General features: G+C 43.2%; 1 protein-coding gene across 8 annotated transcripts in view; it reads right to left on the reverse strand.

The window, feature by feature from the left end:
* SH3BGR (SH3 domain binding glutamate rich protein) overlaps positions 1-21,863 on the reverse strand; it is a 456,857-nt gene that overhangs the window by 97,937 nt on the left and 337,057 nt on the right. For all 8 annotated transcript variants that reach the window (XM_078656835.1, XM_078656834.1, XM_078656829.1 and 5 more), the window contains one exon: positions 6,470-6,538. In XM_078656835.1, the coding sequence (XP_078512961.1) occupies positions 6,470-6,538 (69 nt within the window). The remainder of the gene's footprint in view (positions 1-6,469; positions 6,539-21,863) is intronic.

The following is a 21,863-nucleotide window of genomic DNA, read 5'->3' on the forward strand; positions in this document are numbered from 1 at the left end:
TACACACAAATTTGAACACTCGTTTGGTAAAGAGTTAGGTAGGATAACATCTATGTCAGGCCAGGAAGGGTTCCTCTACTGGGGAACTCCTTTGGCAGAAAGCTCAAAAAGGATTCCATACATTTCACCTGGCTACAAGGATACAATTCATGAATCCCCTGGTAGCTGCCTAATTTTAATCATCATTTGATATAAATGATAATTTTAAGAATATCATTTGTAAAGTAACATTCTCTAAGGTCTTTCGCAATGAACATCTGTTAATTATATGTTCTGTTTCTTATATTTATTTGGTTGTTTTCTTTAGCACCCATGGGATGCCTAGCAGAAACTTTAAGGCACTTTAGTTTGGACATTATTCGTTAAAAAGTATTTTTGTTATTACTACTACTTGTTATGCATATTTACTTTGAGTTCCATACGAATGAGTTTTAGTAAGAAAGACATACAGTTTTCTTTGGTCTATGTTAAGTGTATTTTATTAGGGTTATCAATTCTGATTCCATTTAGTGGTGATTATTAAATGGAGTAGAACATTGTGCACATCCCAGCACACAAGATTCCAGAACCTTCACTAGGAGTGAGCAAGAAACAAAGGTTGCACCATCAAGGCAAGACTTTTAAAAGAAGCAAGTGTTTTGTGAGAACCAGTAATGTTTTCTAACAGGCCTCTGTATTTACACTGAATATACCAGGAATTCATTTTGGTGAGGTCCACTGGCTACAGAAAACGCTCACTATGACATTCCACAGCAAATTCAACCATCTTTACTTTTGATAAAACTCCAGGGGCCCGATGTAGGTAATTCAGATTTACCGACTCTTAAATACCGAATCATACCGATTCGGTATTTAAGAGTCGGTAAATCTGAAGCAGGCAGATGTAGGTAAAAAATTACCGAATCTGTACGAGTCGGTATTTACCGAATCGGTAAATACCGAATCGCTATTTCCCATTGATTCCAAATCAATGGGAAATACCGAATCGGTATTTACCTATTCTGTAAATACCGAATCCTGCAAGGGTGCAGGGGGTGTCACTTTGACACCCTCTAGCACCCCAAGTACAGGCATGTGTGCCATGTGACACACAGACATGCCCTAAGGGCATGTCTGTGTGTCACATGGCACAGGTGTACATGCACAGATGTGCATGTACACCTGTATTCGGTATTTTATCACCCAATAGGATTGGGTGGTAAAATACCGAATTCTGAAGGCCTGTAGCACTGCAAACAGTGCTACCTACATCTGGAATTGACAGAATCAGTAAATTTACCGATTCGGTAAATTTACCGATTGTGCAAAATATTGGCCCCTACATCTCAATCACCAAATACCGGTCGGTATTTGGTGACCTACATCGGGCCCCAAAACTCTCTTTTCAGTATCCTCAATGTAACTGCTCCTCGTAACCAGAAAGTGCATTGAGGTGATATTTTGGAGAGTTGTACGGTATAAATATTTAATTTATTCATGCATTCATTCTTTGAATGATTTCTAATTGCCTTGAGGGAAATCTGCCTCTCTGAACTATTCAGTTTAGATACCGACCATTTCATTGATGAGAGGGACAGGCAGCTTTCATCGATGTAAAGAAGAGGTCTCTAGGAATATCATCTGCGGCTGGGGAAGCAATTCTGAAAGCAGTTTGACCTTTCTACGACCTCTGACACTTCACAGTATGTGCTACTCCTAGACAGCCTGGAGTCTGCTGCTGGGCCAGACAGGAATATGATATTCTCATTCCTCTAACGAGGGGTCGGAATTTTACATAGGGGTTTTAATGGGACTGGTAGCTACTTAAATTAATGTCACCACTACTATACTCACTTTAAATTAGATGTGTGAGTCTTATCTAATTTACTACCAGACTCTACTTCATATGCAGATGATACTCCGTGGAATCTTGGTATATCAATTAACCTCACCCTTTAAAGTTGTTTTTATCAGTTTGATTAATCACAACATGCTTACCGGGTCCCAGCAACTTAACATTTCCAAAACAGAAAAACCTCAGACATAAACCTTGTGGCTTTCTTACCATCTGTCAGGTGAAGGGTTTGAACGAGTAGATACAGCTTTTTGATTATTTCTTTTGATTTACTTAATTGAAAAAGGGTGCAAAGCCGCTATATGAGTGTTAGGCCATAAACACAATTGTGTAGGAAACCCTCGAAGAAGAGAGTCAGGTTATATACTACCATGAACTGCAAAGGGGACATAGGGTGAGTGCTCGCACAAGTTAATGAGGATAGTGCATCTGGTAGGGTGCACTATGCTCTCCCCTGCGAAGGCACCATCTCTAACAAGTCAATGAACGAAATCAGAGACAGGTGAAACATTTCATTAAATAAAATATCAAATTAAATGTAAATATAACAACTTCAATGAACTAGTCATATTCACGTATATAACAATACGATGTTTATACATTTGTAAAACCTTGGGGGAGAGAATGTGGCCAAACTGCTTATTAGGGCAGTATATCTCGAAGCTGAGAAACCGGTTTTGAGTTTCGGCAGGAATGCTCAACATTCTGTGATTCTGGGCAAATCACATAGGGCCAGATGTAGGTGGCCAAATACCAATCGCTAACGCTGAAATTCGCTGAATTTCAGCGTTTGCGATCGGTATTTGGCCGACAGCAATTTAGGTGAGTTTAAACCTACTAGCAAAATAATGAATCGCACAATTTGCGATTCCTTATTTTGCTCTTGCATTTAAGGAATCGCAAATTGCGATTCCTTAAATGTAATGTAGGTAGCACAAAAGAAAGTGCACTTTAGGCTTAAGGAATCGCTAATTACCACCAACTTCAAGTTGGTGCTAATTAGCGATTTCCTGTAAAAAAGCACTTTTTTGCTTTTATAAAGTGCCATGTGGCACACATTCATGCCCTCAGGGCATGAATGTGCACCACATGTGCACACATGCACATTTCAGGGGTGCAACAGGGTGTCCTTTTGACACCCTTGAAATTGCTCCCGCTATTTGCGATTCCTTAATACCGAATCGCAAATAGTGAATATCTTTCAATTTAATCCTATGGGCCTCCTAGCCCATAGGAATGAATGGGTAGGTATTCCTTTTTAACGAATCTCAATTTGTGATTCGTTATTAAGGAATTTTAAGGAAACGCTAATATTTTAGCGATTCCTACCTACATTCAATTTAGCGAGTCCTTAATAGCGATTCGGTAAAAATCGCTATTAAGGACTCGCTAAATTGAATTTACCTACATCTGGCCCTTAATCTCCCCATGCCTAACAAAAAAATGAATGTGTCCGTCTGCAACTTAACTGGTGCTCATGTAAAGTGCTCTGATACCTTTGGGTCTAGTTCGCACTTTAAAAACTCCACAAAAAGAAAAATGGTTCCACATTTTTAAAATAGATACCTGCCCCATATTAACGACTGTTAATGTCTATAAATCCCCTAAATTCTGTTTGCTAACCAAAGTTCTTTTTTCGAAATTACTGTTCCGCCTTTCCAGTCACTTTTTGACATGCATGCCTAGTTTCGTAGAGTGAAACCTCTACGAAAGCACCCTGGATAGTGAGTTCCTTTTCTAGGACGATGGGTGAAGTAGGCTGTACCATGTCCTTTAAGTGAGTGGCGCACCAGGCAGCCAATCCATTCAGCTCAACCCGGAAGTTAACAGCATCAAAACAAGCAGCGTGTGTGTCGCAGCTTGTTCCCACAGCAATACTCCATGGGAGTAAGCTTGTAAGAAAAGGTTGGGCAAGCACCAACCATTAGCCATTTGCAGGCTATGATTTTGGAATGCTACAGACACAAGCCAATCCAAACCGGTGGGATGGGTCAGACCCCACAAAGTACATACAACAGATCACCTGACAGCTGCGCTGTCTAGGCTCAACCTAAAAAGGATCCAAGCTAGTGGAAAATATACCTCAGCTCAGACATGGTGTAGGCCCAGTACCACACATATTTGGCGGTCAGAAACATCCATTTCATTATGGCAGCTTTTGCGACGGGCAGAAAAGGCCTACAGCACAAGCTGCCATAGTGAAATGGATGTTTGTAAACATCCCTGCACTGTGTGCCCTTCAGGCCCCATAGCAGAGGGCTTGGAGGGAAGAGGGCCCTGCTCTGGGGCCCCCAAATTCATTTTCTGACAGCATTTTCATGTCGGAAAGCCCGACATGGAAACGCTGTCCGAAATGACATCATAATCCCGACGGCAGAGTAACCGTCATTAGGAGATTATGGTATCTTTCCAACGCACCAACAGGCTCATTGAGCCCGTTGGAAGTGCTGCAGGCGGTCCCTCCTCCCAATGTCTTCGCCCGCCACATCATAATGCAGTGCCAGATGTCGGTGGGTTCGACAACGTAATCAGTCCCAATATGTCTTGACAACTGCACTGTCAAGCTAGCTTTAAAGATGAAGTGAATGGGCACTTTGGAAAAAGACCACAATATGGGCGGGCTAAGGTTCCACAATGTAAAAACCTGGTATAATATCAGCAAGCTGCTCACACAGCCACACCAGCTTCTGCATATCTGTAAAGCAAATTATTTCCAGCTTCAGAACGAAATGCATAATTAATGAAAAAAGTTAAAAAGCAAAGATTCAAAAAAGCAATAGATGCCCCATAAAGAACAGTGAGACACAATGGTCTAAGATGTAATAATGGGCTTGAAAAAATGGCACAGGGAATCTCAAAATGTATTGAAATGCAAAGAAAATTGTACAGTTTAATTGGTAAGATGGAAGGGAGTTCTAACTGACAGGGCTGAGACGTAAAAGCACAGTAACTTCGGTCACCACAAGCTGGCATAGGTATTACTGCGAGGTTGTGGTTAGTTGATCTTAGATTCTGAGTTAGTGTGCATCAAGATAGGAGACAAACCATTTACTGCTGCAAATGGCTTTGGTTTTGTGAGACAGATAGCCAATTTGGAGATGATATGCTGATGTGGGAGTATGACTAGGTGTACTGTGCAGAGTTTTGGCAGGGACATTTAGGACTTCATCGAGTAGTGCGAAGGAGTACTGGAGACCACTCACAAGTAAACTATTAGAGCAGTCCAGGTTGCTGAGTACTAGTACCACTACAGCCAGTGCTTTCATTTGAAAAGGAAAAGGTCTTTAGTTGACACACAGCTAAATGGTAGACATGAAGAACAAGGAGAAACATTAAACAACAAGCAATGTAAAACGGGCTTTACACAGGAAACAGACGTTTACTCATTGGCTTTGACAAATGTTGTCCTAAACAATTAGCCACTGTCTACAGACTTTGACATCAGTTTGTCATGAATTAATAAAGCACCGTTTATGTGCTTTGACAAATGGTTTTCAAAATAAGACACCCCTACAGTCTGTGATAGGGTTTTGCACAAGGGATAATCCACTGCCTACTGACTTTATCAGAGGCTTCCTCACAATCATTCACCTACTGCCTTCTACAGGATGGTTTATACGGCAAGCTAAACAAGTAAACTGTTTTCTTTCCAGAAAAGCTGCTCTCGTGCAGGCACAAAAAGGCTCTCATGAAGCAGAACTTAAAATCCACTATCTCTGCAACTGCTGGAAGCATAGACCTTTGTCTTAAATAATTAGCAGAAAGAGGGGTGGAGTTGGGTGTGTCTCACGTCAGATAGAAAACAAAGGTACAAAGGAGGAAGAGGCATTCTCACAAGACACTACACAAAACTGCAGACGCCCCTTTGAGAACAAAGAGAAGAAGTGAGCAGGGACCATTCCCACACTTCAAAAGAGTCCCCCAACCTCCAGTCACCCGAGCTTGGCTCATTTCAAAGAGACCTAGGAATGTCTTAAAGTTTTCCTCCAAATTACATTTCTGTCTGGCCAGGCTCTCAACTTGTCTGCCATGCACATACCGAAGTCTCAAGATGGATTCAGGTATAAGTGCAGTAAAACACAACACACATACTTAATGCTCATCCTTCTCCTAACAGCAGAGTAAACGTGCTCTCCATAACCAGATGAAGAGAAGGAGCTCGCTGAGGAGACGAGGCTGTCCTTCACTAGGAGATGCCAGCAAGCATCTCTCCGTTGAAGGAGATGGGCAACATATTTTGCTGCCATCCCTGCCTGTCTCTCTCAGTGCAGTGAGAGGACAGTAACAATCCTCAAGAGAGAGTACACTTTGTGGACCTCATCTGACCTCATGGATGACTGTAATGGTCAATGAGAGGACATTTAAAAACCTGCAGAGACATATCATGACTTTCATAGCAGTCTAACACTGAGCAGGGGCACAGGCTCTTCAAGACTGCGAAGGAAGACGATTTTCGCCCAACACTAACTGAGAGGACTAGTTGGCTTTGTTTCATCTTCCCATCTCCAGTGTGTTGAAGAGATAATGTTGCTATGAACAAGGGTGGGTTACACACACCCCACCCCAAGGCAACACACGCAATCAGAGCACAGAAGCAGACATTTAAAAACAGTACGCCAAATAATTATGTATTACTTCTCTGTTGTCTTGCACTTCTACTGGAAGTTCACCATTTTGGAGTTCTGACTTCTCATCTGATGCCACCTAAAGAAAGAAAATCAAAATTACTTGGAATTTGCATGACTGTATTCAGGCATTTTGGTAGTTTAACCTGAAGAATTTCAACTTTATTACATTACGCTCGCCAGAACACCAATGGACACTAGTGATTTGAAAAATACTGCAGCATCAATAAAAACATCCTCTTCAAACGATGAGTGGTTGTACATCACATGCTTATTATTATTATTATTATTAAATTTGTTTTGTAACGCGCGCAGCTACCCAAACAGGGTTTCCTGGCACCTAGCACACAAATTACTAGAAAAGAGCAGTCAAGAACCATTTGCTACTAAAAAAGCCAGGTTTTAAGATTTCTTCTAATACTGAGATAGTACGGGTCATTTTTCAGGAACACCGAAAGAGAATTCCAAATTTTAGGGCCAAGACAGGAAAAGGAACGGCCTCCCATTCTTGCAAGTTTAAATCTGGGAATCACGAAGTCTCCATGGGCTGTAGAGCGCAGGGGCGACAAGGAATGTAAGGATGGATGAGCTCTTGCAGATACGCTGGTGCCACACCTTGTTTGATTTTAAAGATGTAACACAGGGTTTTACATTTAATTCTTTGATCAATTCGAAGCCAGTGAAGGTCACGTAAATACGGCGAGATGGAAGCATGTCTAGGAACTTGACAGAAGGCGTACTCCATAGTTCTGGACTACCTGTAGCTTTCTCAATACCGTTTGGCAGCTACGGGGGTAGAGAACATTGCCGTAATCGAGGCGAGAGGTGATGAGTGCCTGGACTACCGTGCGGTGGGTTGAGGCAGGAAGCATCCAAATGATCTTACGAAGCCACCTCAAGATCGTGAAACAGATGGCTGCAACACTCGCCAGCTGTTGTCTCATAGAGAGACTATCATCAATAATGATGCCCAGATTACGGACATGGGTGACAGGTAGGGGAAAGGAACCCATTTCCTGAGGCCAGTGGTGAGGGCCCCATAGGTCCTTGTGCTTGCCCAGGATAAGGACCTCAGTCTTATCCCAATTTAACTTAAAAAAGTTAAGGCGCATCAACTCTGTCACTTGACGTAGGCTGTACTGAAGGGCAGATGTCGTAGCGTCTTTAGTGGTGGACAGCGAAAAGACAATCTGCGTATCATCCCCATACGAATATAAGGAAAGACCCACCTCTTCCACAATCTCTGCCAGAGGTCTGACATAGATGTTAAAGAACAGAGGGCTTAAAATGGATCCCTGTGGGACTCCATATGCTGATACGCAGATCTTAGATGATGCCTTAGCAGAAAAGACTTGAAAAGTGCGACCATCAAGGAATGAAGCAAACCAGGATAGGGCAGTGCCGTCCAGCCCAAGAGACATAAGGGCGTTGAGCAAGATGTTATGCAACACAATGTCGAATGTGGCACTCGAATCTAATAGAATGAGTGCCGCAGTTTCCCCTTGATCTAAATGCTGGCGCAGTTTCTCAGTGACCCCAAGCAGAGCGGTTTCAGTTGAAAAGTTGGCTCTGAACCCGGATTGTGAATAATGAAGAAAGCCAACTTTGTCTATGTGTTGTGTCAGTTGAGTATTGATATGTTTCTCCAAAATTTTGGAGAAAGCCGGAAGCAGAGATATATGTCTAAAGTTAGATAGTACAGAAGGATCTGCTCCGGCCTTTTTCAACAAAGGGATGACCATGGCTCGCTTCCATTCGGGGATACCAAGGCCTTCCACATAGAGGCGTTAAGAAGATCGATAAGGACGCCTTTGGATGTGGCAGGGAGCTGACAAAGGATGTTAATAGGCAAAGGATCAAGGGGAGACCCAGATTTAATACTGTTTAAACAATTTTGGAAAGACGTCTCTTCAAATGGGTGCCAGGAAAAAATCTTGGCTATCTGGTCACAATTACTGTGATATGTAGGGTCCAATGCAGAAGCCATACTACACGAGGAAGAGAAAGGAGCAGAGTGACTTGTAAATGAGTTCGACCTTCTGGATAAAGAAGTCAGCAATGTTGTTACATTGATTTTCATCAAGGACAGGAGGAGGGATGGAATCAGAGCCAGCTAACTTCTTCACTACCGAAAATAGATCCCGAGGACAATTAGATGCCTTAGTTATTGTGTTAGCAGCATAAAGAATGTGTGCCTCTTTACACGCCGAATGATAACTTTTAAGAGCAGCTTTGTAAGCATCTTTACAAGTTAAAGAATACGATCTCCTCCATCTTCTTTCTAGTGCTTTACATTTAGACTTAATAACTTTTAGATCATTTGTAAACCATGGGGTAAGGGGATGATGAGTAAAGCTGCGTTTGGGTACAGGGGGCAGACAGATGTCAATGGCATTGGTTAGCCTGTCCGAGACAGCAGTATTTAATGAAAGCAAAGGTAAAGTGACATCAGGTGTGCTAGTAGACATAATAGTGTTAAAAGACTCCATATTCAACTTGTCCCAAGGTCTGAGACTACCTGAGCTAGTAGGAGGGGCCACTACCCTCGATGTAGAAGGCTGCAGGTTGAATGGAATTATAAAATGGTCGGACCAATCTAACTGGAGCGCAGGAGTACTACAGTCATAGCACAGATTAGACAAAATTGGATCCAGAAGGTGTCCCGCCTTATAAGTAGGGCCCTGATTGCTTAGCTCTAATCCCTCATTTTAGTAACAAAGAAATGTGGATTTGCAAAGCTGACTACTGTTTCACCCCTCTCTATCACACAGTTCTCAATTTATAAGGGCAGCCCACAACTGAGAAAGCAACTCGGTACACTCCCTAGAAAATCTTATTTTTTTTAAATCCATCAATGGAGTGGGGCCACTTCCTTCATGTTGACTTGCTGTTTTATCAGTCTTCATATAGGTGGCACTGGAACAGCAGCAGTTGGAGGTCAGAGTGAAGTTTTTTTTTATTAGACCTATTTCTCTGGTTATCGATTAACAGGGCTATTATATTTATTCATTTAGAAAGTTTTATATAGTGCGAACATGACCACCGAGGGTATCAGAGTGCTTTACAGATTGTGCAGTAGCACAAGTACATGGAAACACAAATAATCAGCATATCGACAGGTACATAGACTTAGAATGTCCAACATTCTCAAGAGCCTAGCATCTAGGGCACAAAACAGCGTTGAATGGTTCGGGAGTCAAGTGGGGAAGGAAGAATGAGGCAGATATTTCTTCATCAAGAGCTCTTTAACTTCTGATTTGAAGAGGGCAGAGGAAGGGGTCACCCTGACTTTGGGGGAAAGAGAGTTCCAGATCCATGGCGCCATACCTGAAAATGTTCGGTTATAGGTCTTTTTGTTCTTGAATTTTTGTGGTTTGAGTAAGGGTGCTGGCACTTCTAGAGGCTCTTGAACCACATGAGAGCTTCAGTTTCTGAGCGAGGTACATCGGGGTCTTGAGGTGGATGGCTTTGTGTGTCATGTATGCAATTTTCAGCTGTATCCGAGCTTCACAGGGGAGCCATTTCAGAGCAGCAGGTCTGGAGAGATGTGATTGAATTTTTTTGTGCCCGTAACGAGCCTGGCCGCAGCATTGAAGGTCAGCCTAAATGGAGCCGTTTTAACTCTGGGCAGGCCACACAGAGTAGCACTGCCATAGTCCAGCTTTGCGATCACCAATGCTTGCACTGCAACCGTTAGGTCATGAGCAGGGAGATAAGGTTTATGCTTCCTAAGGATGCTGAGTTGGGAATTTTGCTCCTTTGGTGAAGGAACTGATGTGTTTTTGCATGTTCAGACTCTTGTCTAGTATGATACCAAGCGAGGATGCCGAGTCCACGAGGTGAGGTCTGCAGTTAAGAGCCATAAGCTGATTCAACCATTGTTCAATGTCCGATGATTGCTTATGAGGTGAAATAAGGAGGAATTCTGTTTTTAGAGCATTAAGTTTCAGGTGGTTACGTGTCAGCCAGCTTTGTGTTTCCAGTAGGACAGAGTGGAGGGACTGAATGTCCTCAGGGGAGGCGATCTTCAGGTATAGTTGAGTATCATCCGCATACATGTGATAGTGAATGCTGGATGATTTCAGCATTTCTGTTAGAGGCTCCATGAACAGGCTAAAGAGCGTGGGAGAGAGTGCTGAACCTTGGGGAACCCCCAGCGAAACTGGTGCAGGATGGGACAGGGATTGCTTCACCTTGAAGCATTGGGATCTATTCAGGAGGAATGAAGAGAACCAATTAAGCACAGGCCCAGACAACCCCATCCTGTGTTCCAGGAGGTCAATTAGAGTATCATGTTTACAGTGTCAAATGCTGACGGAATGTCAAGAAGAATCAGTAGGCACGACTCCTTGAGGTCCAACATTCTTAACGCATCATCGACAATGTGCGTTAGTGCCAACTCTGTGTTATGGCCTGAGCTGAAACCAGATTGGCATTGGTCCAGGAGTTGGAAATGGTCGATATGGTTGCAGAGTTGGGCAAGCACACATTTCTCCAGGAGCTTTGCTAAGGTGGGGATGTTGGAGATTGGGCAGAAGTTATGAAGGTCCGAGGGATCCGCAGTAGCTTTCTTTAAAATCGGAGTGACTTGACCCATTTTTAGGCAATCTGGAATAACACCTTGCCGCAGTGATGCATTGACTATCATAGTCCACAATGTTAGTAGGGAGGATCTAACTTCCGGGAAAAGGTTTGATGGCAACGGGTCATTGTAGTGGTTGAAAGGTTTCAGAGTCTACAGCGTTTTGCGGATAGTGCATTCATCCAAGGTTTGGAAGAGACTCCAGGCGGCGTTGTTTTTGGGGAGGTATGGTAGCGCCTGGACCATGCACTTCCTACTAGGTGGGCATAGGGGGGTTGGTGGGCTGATCGACAGGTGGTTACAGGCCAATCGTAGTTCAGTTTCAATCTTACTGGTCTTATCTATGAATAAATTTGCGAATTCTTCGTAATTAGGCAATGACGTCTCTTCAAATGAGTGCCAGGAAAAAATCTTGGCTATCTGGTCACAATTACTGTGATATGTCGGGTCCAATGCAGAAGCCATACTACACGAGGAAGAGAAAGGAGCAGAGTGACTTGTAAATGAGTTCGACCTTCTGGATAAAGAAGTCAGCAATGTTGTTACATTGATTTTCATCAAGGACAGGAGGAGGGATGGAATCAGAGCCAGCTAACTTCTTCACTACCGAAAATAGATCCCGAGGACAATTAGATGCCTTAGTTATTGTGTTAGCAGCATAAAGAATGTGTGCCTCTTTACACGTCGAATGATAACTTTTAAGAGCAGCTTTGTAAGCATCTTTACAAGTTAAAGAATACGATCTCCTCCATCTTCTTTCTAGTGCTTTACATTTAGACTTAATAACTTTTAGATCATTTGTAAACCATGGGGTAAGGGGATGATGAGTAAAGCTGCGTTTGGGTACAGGGGGCAGACAGATGTCAATGGCATTGGTTAGCCTGTCCGAGACAGCAGTATTTAATGAAAGCAAAGGTAAAGTGACATCAGGTGTGCTATTAGACATAATAGTGTTAAAAGACTCCATATTCAACTTGTCCCAAGGTCTGAGACTACCTGAGCTAGTAGGAGGGGCCACTACCCTCGATGTAGAAGGCTGCAGGTTGAATGGAATTATAAAATGGTCGGACCAATCTAACTGGAGCGCAGGAGTACTACAGTCATAGCACAGATTAGACAAAATTGGATCCAGAAGGTGTCCCGCCTTATAAGTAGGGCCCTGATTGCTTAGCTCTAATCCCTCATTTTAGTAACAAAGAAATGTGGATTTGCAAAGCTGACTACTGTTTCACCCCTCTCTATCACACAGTTCTCAATTTATAAGGGCAGCCCACAACTGAGAAAGCAACTCGGTACACTCCCTAGAAAATCTTTTTTTTTTAAATCCATCAATGGAGTGGGGCCACTTCCTTCATGTTGACTTGCTGTTTTATCAGTCTTCATATAGGTGGCACTGGAACAGCAGCAGTTGGAGGTCAGAGTGAAGTTTTTTTTTATTAGACCTATTTCTCTGGTTATCGATTAACAGGGCTATTATATTTATTCATTTAGAAAGTTTTATATAGTGCGAACATGACCACCGAGGGTATCAGAGTGCTTTACAGATTGTGCAGTAGCACAAGTACATGGAAACACAAATAATCAGCATATCGACAGGTACATAGACTTAGAATGTCCAACATTCTCAAGAGCCTAGCATCTAGGGCACAAAACAGCGTTGAATGGTTCGGGAGTCAAGTGGGGAAGGAAGAATGAGGCAGATATTTCTTCATCAAGAGCTCTTTAACTTCTGATTTGAAGAGGGCAGAGGAAGGGGTCACCCTGACTTTGGGGGAAAGAGAGTTCCAGATCCATGGCGCCATACCTGAAAATGTTCGGTTATAGGTCTTTTTGTTCTTGAATTTTTGTGGTTTGAGTAAGGGTGCTGGCACTTCTAGAGGCTCTTGAACCACATGAGAGCTTCAGTTTCTGAGCGAGGTACATCGGGGTCTTGAGGTGGATGGCTTTGTGTGTCATGTATGCAATTTTCAGCTGTATCCGAGCTTCACAGGGGAGCCATTTCAAATTCAAATTTCAAAGCTTTATTCGACATTTGTCATAAAAGCATCCTCCTACCCCTAATACAATAAATACTAAATCTAATAAAAATACATCCTAAAACACGTATTAAACAATGACAGTCGAATGCTATACATAAAAAGATACAAATAAATTTTTCCAAAATTCATAAGACAATTATTTTTAGAAATGGTAATTCATTTGACATGATAGATTATTAATAGCAGCCACATTTCACTTTACTGCATTTGACGTGAGAGTACGAGTGCGGATTACCCAAGCCCAAGCAAGAAATTTTGCTACGGCAACTACGAATGGAGCTGAACAATCGGATTCCAATATTCTCAGGTCTATCGATTGGCTACGGGTACCAATGTTTAAGCACACTGGTTTTAACCATTTACGCCTAGGGCTAGTATACAATGGGCAACAGAATAACAAATGGGAGATGTGCTCTACTTGATCTTTGCAAAAATAACAATGTTCATCCCACAACGGGGACCAGTGTTTCTTGAACGCATTCACAGGTAACGTTCCTATGCGGAACTGAAAATATAGCTTCCTGTCATATGGTCGTTCAATTATGTCCCAATATAGTTCACATACCGGATACATTTTTATATCTAAAAAACGAGATGACAATTTTGATTGGGATCCACTACAGAACATTGTTGTGTACACCATTTCCCAATATAATTCTTTCAGTTTTGCTTTTGTAGGAAAACTTGCCACATCATTAGAGCCCCATAAATGGTCCAGTTTTAACTTTACAAGAAGTCCCCGTAGATCTTTTAGCCATTCAATGCAATGGAAACGATCGAACTTAACAACGTCTATCAAAGCCAAAGCATAATGATTTAGCTCTGGGGTCACCATCAAGCGTCTCCAATATAGAAGTGGCCGTAGCCTGGCAAAATCCTCGATATTGTTCCTGCCAAGGTCCAATTTCAGTGGAATTGTGGGTGTGCTTTGGGGGACCGTTACAAGCCCTCGCAAGAATCTGTTTTCTGCACGTGCCAGCTCTCCCAAATTTGAGAACCCCCACAATTCAGAACCATATAGGCAAGCACTCAGTACTTTCATATTATAAATTTCAAGCGCACAATTTACTGGCTTAGTTAGCGAGGCTCGGTGCTTTAGAGCAACTGCGCCTGCGAGCTGGTTGAACTTCAAAACTGTCGTATTTATGTGAGAATTCCACTTCATATTCCCCTGTAAGATGATACCTAAGTAAGAGAAAGCCTCCACTTTCTCTAGGGGGGTGCCTTTGTATTTTATTACTCCTTTGAAAGTGGAATGTTGATTTAAGCACATAAATTTAGTTTTTGTGGTATTCAGTTCAAGACCCCTTCTGTCACAAAATTCTCCAAAGGCGTCTACCACTTTTTGGAGACCGCTCGGCGTACATGAGAGTAAAAGCGTGTCGTCCGCAAACATAAGGACGGGGACACGCGAGCCTGCTATAATTGGCGCATCACTAGAGAGTTTCTTTAGGTGGTCGACTATGCCATTTATATAAATTGAAAATAATGTTGGTGCTAGGACACATCCTTGTCTTACCCCTCGTTCCACTGGGAACGGGTCTGTAACTTCCCCCTGCTTGCCCCACCTAATCTTGGCAAAATTATTTTCATGGAGGCGAACTAGGAGGGTTAGGAGTTCCTGGCTTAATCCTACATCGGCCAGGGTCTGCCACAATTTTTCTCTAGGGACCAGATCAAATGCTGCTTTTAAATCCACAAACACAGCATACAATGACCCCTTTTTTAGTGCGACATTTCTCCAATAGATGGCTATGAAGTATAAAACTTGGTCAACACTACTAGTCAGGGGTCGGAATCCTGCCTGATAGGGTGACAATATATCCCTTTCATCAATCCATTGCTGCAGTTTGTTTTGGACTAAGCGCCCCATCAGTTTTTGGACTGTGTCAATTAGACTGATGGGTCTATAATTTTTAGCTAGAGTTTTGTCCCCTTTTTTAAATATGGGGACAATTTCTGCTCCTTTCCATGATGCAGGTACCTCCTCTCCCATCGCCACAGCATTAGCCAGCATTTCAAAATAGGTACACCAGGATTTCCGGTCCGATAAAAATATGTCAGCCGGAATTCCATCCATACCCGGGGCTTTTCCCCCCGCTATACAGTCTAATGCTTTGCTAACATCCATTTCGCTGAATATTTGATGTTTAAAAAAGACAGGTGGTGGAGGTTTAATGGAGATATAGGCTGGATTTCGAGCATACTGTGGTTGGAAAAATTCGGTCCATTTACCTTTAGCAACGTAGTTTTGTGGCTGGGCAGCTATCCCTCCCCTTTCCCATTTTACCAGAGACCAAAAACGCTTGGAGTCCTTAGCAGCACAGGCCTCCTTCAGGTCCTGCCAGCATTCCTCATCCCAGCGTTTCCTAGCCTGTTTCTGGGTCTGCCTGTAGTTATCCCTAGCCCCCCTTACTGCTATGGCATTACCTCTTCTCAGTTCTATACTTAAGTTGGATCGTGCCAACCTACAGCTCTTATCATACCACCCTTGCCTGGGTTGCTCCTTTTTAGTTTTACTAGAGTCTACTGTTTTAATAAAAAAAACTTTGAATGTTACAAAAAAGATTTTTGTGGGCCTCCATCATGTAGTTTTGGAAGTTAGGTTTACCACAGTGGGACTTAATGTTGTTTACTTGATGGACTACTACCTTTTTGAGAGTCTCAAGTTTTGCAACATCTTCTAGTATCATTCTCCATTTCAAATGTCGTTGGTTGTTTGAACAAACCACGTCTTGCGTGATCATTTCATTTTTATTAGTAGACACTGAACTCTCATTATAAGGGTGAAGGGTCAGGCATAGGGGGTTATGGTCGCTTTCTAGTCTCTTTTTCACAACCATATCTACCATTTTATTCCAGGCCCTTACATCCAAAAGTAAATAGTCAATTCTGCTAGCTGCTCGACCATTATCAAACGTATTATTCCCCTCTAAATCAGAGGGCGAACGCCCGTTTGCTGCTCTTAAACCTTTTGCTAAACAGAGACTTTTTAGCTGAATTGCCACTGAGCTCCATTTTTTAATAACAGGCACCTCTAACTGGGGTATGCCCCACTTGGCATCCTCCTCCTCAGATAAGATCCTATCCTCTTCACCTAAGGGTTCAAAGGTGGCGTTTAAGTCACCGCCTACTATCACATGGGATTTTGCTGTTATCATTTCAATATTCTGGTCTAGAATTGTTACAGCCTCTGAAGATTTGCCACTACCAACTCCCCTTGCATAAATATTATACAAGACAAGTTCGTGGCCATTTCCCCAATTGATATCAAGTGCTATGATATCATTTGATGGTACAGGTCTTTGTTTTATAGAACAATTCAATGACTGTCGTATCCAGATTAACAAGCCTCCTGAGGGGCGTCCCACACGATTTCCAGTTGCTGGTATGTGGAAGTTTAGGTACCCCTGGCGGAAAGTTGGGGTCAATGACCAGGTTTCTTGTAGCATAATTATATCATATTGGTCAATGAAATCCACCCACTCTGGTGTAGATATTTTATTCGCTAAACCTGCTATATTCCATGAGACAAGGGACAGTAGTGATGTCTCTTGGTGTTGTGACACCTGGCATTGCTCAGCATTATTGATAGGTGCCTCACATTCAGCAATTGGTGTTTCACCCTCCATCAATATTATTTTACTTTCGTTTGGCTTACTAACCCTGTTTATACCTTTAAGATCTAACTTTGTCCCTCCCAGGGCAAAAATTGGGGGTTCCCTAGAGCCTATTTTCCAGTTATTTGGTTGAATACAACTCATAGTTTCTGCTTTTTCATTATTTAGGATTATATGTTTTCTAAACGAGACAGGTTCGTAACTTGCAAGTCAATCGCATTCATTTAAATCAGATAAAGCTGAGTAGCGATTTACCATGTTTAGTCCTCAGTCACAGGTGGGATCTACCCTGGCCCTTCTATTTCCCACTACTGACCACTTAGTTCTTAGTATACTTGGCTTAGCTACAAGACCTCTTCTAGTATAGAAAAAATCTAACATTAGCGGAATTATTTCTGCCGTTCTACGTTGTGGAGGGAAAATGTTATACAAAATGTCCGGTAGTACCTCAGGGCCCTTAAGGTGTAATACCACACAATCACCTGCGAATTTCTTCGGTTTTGTCCCTATCCACTTTACCCGTCTCGCTGATAGCAGGTCGTCTAAAAGCTTTTCTTTTCCCCGGGGAGATATATGCATATTGTTACTCAACCACTGCAAAGCTTTGTTTAATAAGGAATCTGGCGACTCACCCTGGCCTGTTTTTAGTGGTGGGACATTAGCAAGTACTAATATCAATGGTGAAGCTTCTACAATTAATTCCATGGGACTTGTTTCAGTGTTAGGGTCGGGGGATAAGGTATTCCCTTGGTTTGGCAAAGGATCTAGGGTTATATAGTTACTAGGGACATTGCTAGGTCCGGTACTAGTTGGTTGATTAGGAACTGGAATATCTTCTATTCCCTCAGGGATATTTCCCCCTACTGTGATTCCCATCACTTGCTTTTCATCAATTTTATTTAGTACCAGATTCGGTATCTCTCCCACACTATCATTTGTTGTTTTTAGGAGGGACTCCAATTTATTAACTTTATCAGTTAAGTGATCTATTTTAGATATTAGTGGTTTGATTAACCGAGATATCTTGGATTCTAACATGGCCATGAACTTACTTGATGACATATCATCCCATCCATTATTGCCATTCCCCTCCTCCCCTATCCCTTCTGAGGAGCTCTTCTGTTTATTTCTAGGCGGATTTGTTGGTTTATTCCTGCTAGACCGAAGCCCTTCTCTTTTGGGGGGGGCTTTTGTAGACCCTCTTGTTACTCTTGGTGCAGGTACAGGCATTGCAGGAGAGATGCTTTCCTTGTGTATCCCTGGCTCATTACAAGATATATTTAACTCCTCCCCAATCAATAGATCAACATTTGTATCGGGAACTGGAACAATAGATGCCAAAGAAACATTTAGCGCTATACAATCATTGGTCTCTTCCTCATGCAAATCAATGACATTTATTTCATCTGAGTCCAATTGGGTTGTACCAAGGTCTACTAGTTGAGCACATGGTGGGGAGCCTACTAATTGCGCACATGGTGGAGAGTCACTAAGCCCCAGGGAAGACCTTCGTACACTATTAATTTTTGTCACCACTTGGACTAAATAATTGTCCATTGTATTAGCAGGCGTGATGGGGGTCTTCTGTTTCGACATATCGAGAGCACTCAAACCTAATACGAACAAAATAAATTTCTTTCCAATAACAAGATTATCAGGTTTAGGGAATTTGAGCAATTATAACAGCTAAATGAGAAAGCAGCTAACTCACAGCACATTCGATGATAGAGTCCTGGCCCAGTCCAGTCGTGGCCAGTCTTGGACTGTCTTAGACTGTCCGCCCTTTGTCCGGGCTTCGTCCGGCGTCCCGCACACGCGTCCCGCTATGCGTCAGTAGTACGTTTATATAGGAGGAGAAGGGGGCGGGAAGAGGAACCAGGTGCGCGCGGTGGACGGCGCAAGCACTGCTGGACCTCGCAGTCCCGCTCCATATGCAGGTGGCGTGTCAGTCACTCCCCCAGCCGAGGTGACAGAGCTGAAAGGCTCCCAGGTCACTAAAAAGGGCAGACACAGGGCTCCGCTACAATTAATGCCTCAGAAACGGCCAGGAACACAGTTCAGTTTTCCTCACGCTGCACGAGCGGCTCCCGCGCCAGCGGGGGCCGCGAGAAGTTTTAAAGCTTCCAGGAAGGACCAGAGAGGTCAGAGGGAGAAGGGGGCGGGAAGAGGAACCAGGTGCGCGCGGTGGACGGCGCAAGCACTGCTGGACCTCGCAGTCCCGCTCCCTATGCAGGTGGCGTGTCAGTCACTCCCCCAGCCGAGGTGACCGAGCTGAAATGCTCCCAGGTCACTAAAAAGGGCAGACACAGGGCTCCGATACAATTAATGCCTCAGAAACGGCCAGGAACACAATTCAGTTTTCCTCACGCAGCACGAGCGGAGCCATTTCAGAGCAGCAGGTCTGGAGAGATGTGGTTGAATTTGTTTGTGCCCGTAACGAGCCTGGCCGCAGCATTGAAGGTCAGGCCACACAGAGTAGCACTGCCATAGTCCAGCTTTGCGATCACCAATGCTTGCACTGCAACCGTTAGGTCATGAGCAGGGAGATAAGGTTTAGGCTTCCTAAGGATGCTGAGTTGGGAATTTTGCTCCTTTGGTGAAGGAACTGATGTGTTTTTGCATGTTCAGACTCTTGTCTAGTATGATACCAAGCGAGGATGCCGAGTCCACGAGGTGAGGTCTGCAGTTAAGAGCCATAAGCTGATTCAACCATTGTTCAATGTCCGATGATTGCTTATGAGGTGAAATAAGGAGGAATTCTGTTTTTAGAGCATTAAGTTTCAGGTGGTAACGTGTCAGCCAGCTTTGTGTTTCCAGTAGGACAGAGTGGAGGGACTGAATGTCCTCAGGGGAGGCGATCTTCAGGTATAGTTGAGTATCATCCGCATACATGTGATAGTGAATGCTGGATGATTTCAGCATTTCTGTTAGAGGCTCCATGAACAGGCTAAAGAGCGTGGGAGAGAGTGCTGAACCTTGGGGAAACCCCAGCGAAACTGGTGCAGGATGGGACAGGGATTGCTTCACCTTGAAGCATTGGGATCTATTCAGGAGGAATGAAGAGAACCAATTAAGCACAGGCCCAGACAACCCCATCCTGTGTTCCAGGAGGTCAATTAGAGTATCATGTTTACAGTGTCAAATGCTGACGGAATGTCAAGAAGAATCAGTAGGCACGACTCCTTGAGGTCCAACATTCTTAACGCATCATCGACAATGTGCGTTAGTGCCAACTCTGTGTTATGGCCTGAGCTGAAACCAGATTGGCATTGGTCCAGGAGTTGGAAATGGTCGATATGGTTGCAGAGTTGGGCAAGCACACATTTCTCCAGGAGCTTTGCTAAGGTGGGGATGTTGGAGATTGGGCAGAAGTTATGAAGGTCCGAGGGATCCGCAGTAGCTTTCTTTAAAATCGGAGTGACTTGACCCATTTTTAGGCAATCTGGAATAACACCTTGCCGCAGTGATGCATTGACTATCATAGTCCACAATGTTAGTAGGGAGGATCTAACTTCCGGGAAAAGGTTTGATGGCAACGGGTCATTGTAGTGGTTGAAAGGTTTCAGAGTCTACAGCGTTTTGCGGATAGTGCATTCATCCAAGGTTTGGAAGAGACTCCAGGCGGCGTTGTTTTTGGGGAGGTATGGTAGCGCCTGGACCATGCACTTCCTACTAGGTGGGCATAGGGGGGTTGGTGGGCTGATCGACAGGTGGTTACAGGCCAATCGTAGTTCAGTTTCAATCTTACTGGTCTTATCTATGAATAAATTTGCGAATTCTTCGTAATTAGGCAATGTCCCTTGACCCAATGATGCAGAGTTCGGATGACTATTGGCTTGGGACTTGAGTTCGAACAGTTCATTTAATTCTCCCATCTGTAGCCAGGCTTTTGGACACCTCTGTTCAAGAATGAGAATCATATTTCGCCTCTCCACTGAGGTGTGTAAGCTCTCTTGCAGAATGAGGTCATCATGCCAGCTCCTCTACGCAAATGGGGTTTGAGGTGATACTGGAGGAAGTTCTGTCCAGTCCTAGATTTGAAGACAGTTGACAAGTTTGTGAAGCTCATGCCATTTAAGATGGAGAATCTTCAATGTAATCTCATTCCACATTCCAATGCTGCCCGCTCATGAGCAGTTTATAACTTTTTGATCGGCAGACTATCATTACCAATTCAAACTACTTTCAGTTGGACTCTATTCTGCTCTAGTACCATGTTTGGCTTGTCAATTTCATGATACTGGATTTTTTCAAGAGGCTCATATTAATCTGCCTTTATTCAATACTGTATTGAGAACATTGCCTCCTCTTCACTGTCAGAAAAAGTTTCAAAATCACTCCATCAGTGTCTTCAAGTCAATGAAGATATAGTGATCTGAGTATTCGCTTAACAAAGTATGCTTCTCTATCTGAAGCACTGGTCTGTCAAGCCCTCTCAAATGGTCCTCAGACTTTTGGGACTTTCACTAAATGATTCAAGAAGCTTCTCTAAAGGTGTCAGTCTACACTTCGGCAGTCTGGTTTTCATCAGCAAGGACCGCAGAAATATAGTTCCATTTCGAGTCATTGGTCTGTAAATGAGCCAACCCCATCACTGAAATGGAACAGTCAGTCCTCACCAAGAACCAAATCTAAGTTTGCGGGTCAAGAACAATATAAATCTTCAGGGGCAAATAACTAACAGTCTGGCATCCCTGGCTCAACTGCAGGGCCTGAACAAAGAAGCACCTCTATAGGAGTTTGTCTTATATAGTTTGCATGCAGAATGCCAAAGTGGAAAGTTTTTGTTGGTTATATCCCAGCTCCACATGAGTTTTCTTGAGGTGAAATTGTTTATGTAAACCTTTCAGCAGTTTTGGATGCTACAGGTGGATGTGTTTGCCTGTCACAAAAATGCTCTATTTCCATCCTATTGTTCACTCCAGTTATCCGTTTCTAGACCAAGATTTGGTGGTTGCCTTTTTTCATCAACTGTCCGTAGCCTTCAAGAATTGATGTTTACTATTTTCCTTAATTGGCCTAAGTTTTACACACAGATAGAACATTTTTTCTTGTTCCATCCTCCAGTATTACCTACGTACCTAGAAATTGCTCAAAGTTCTCTGGTGTTTGCAGACTTAGCACTCTGATCCTTGTGTGGTATCACTTTGAAGATGCTGGAAG

This window comes from Lissotriton helveticus, chromosome 8, assembly GCF_964261635.1.
Source record: "Lissotriton helveticus chromosome 8, aLisHel1.1, whole genome shotgun sequence".
Classification (NCBI taxonomy): domain Eukaryota; kingdom Metazoa; phylum Chordata; class Amphibia; order Caudata; family Salamandridae; genus Lissotriton; species Lissotriton helveticus.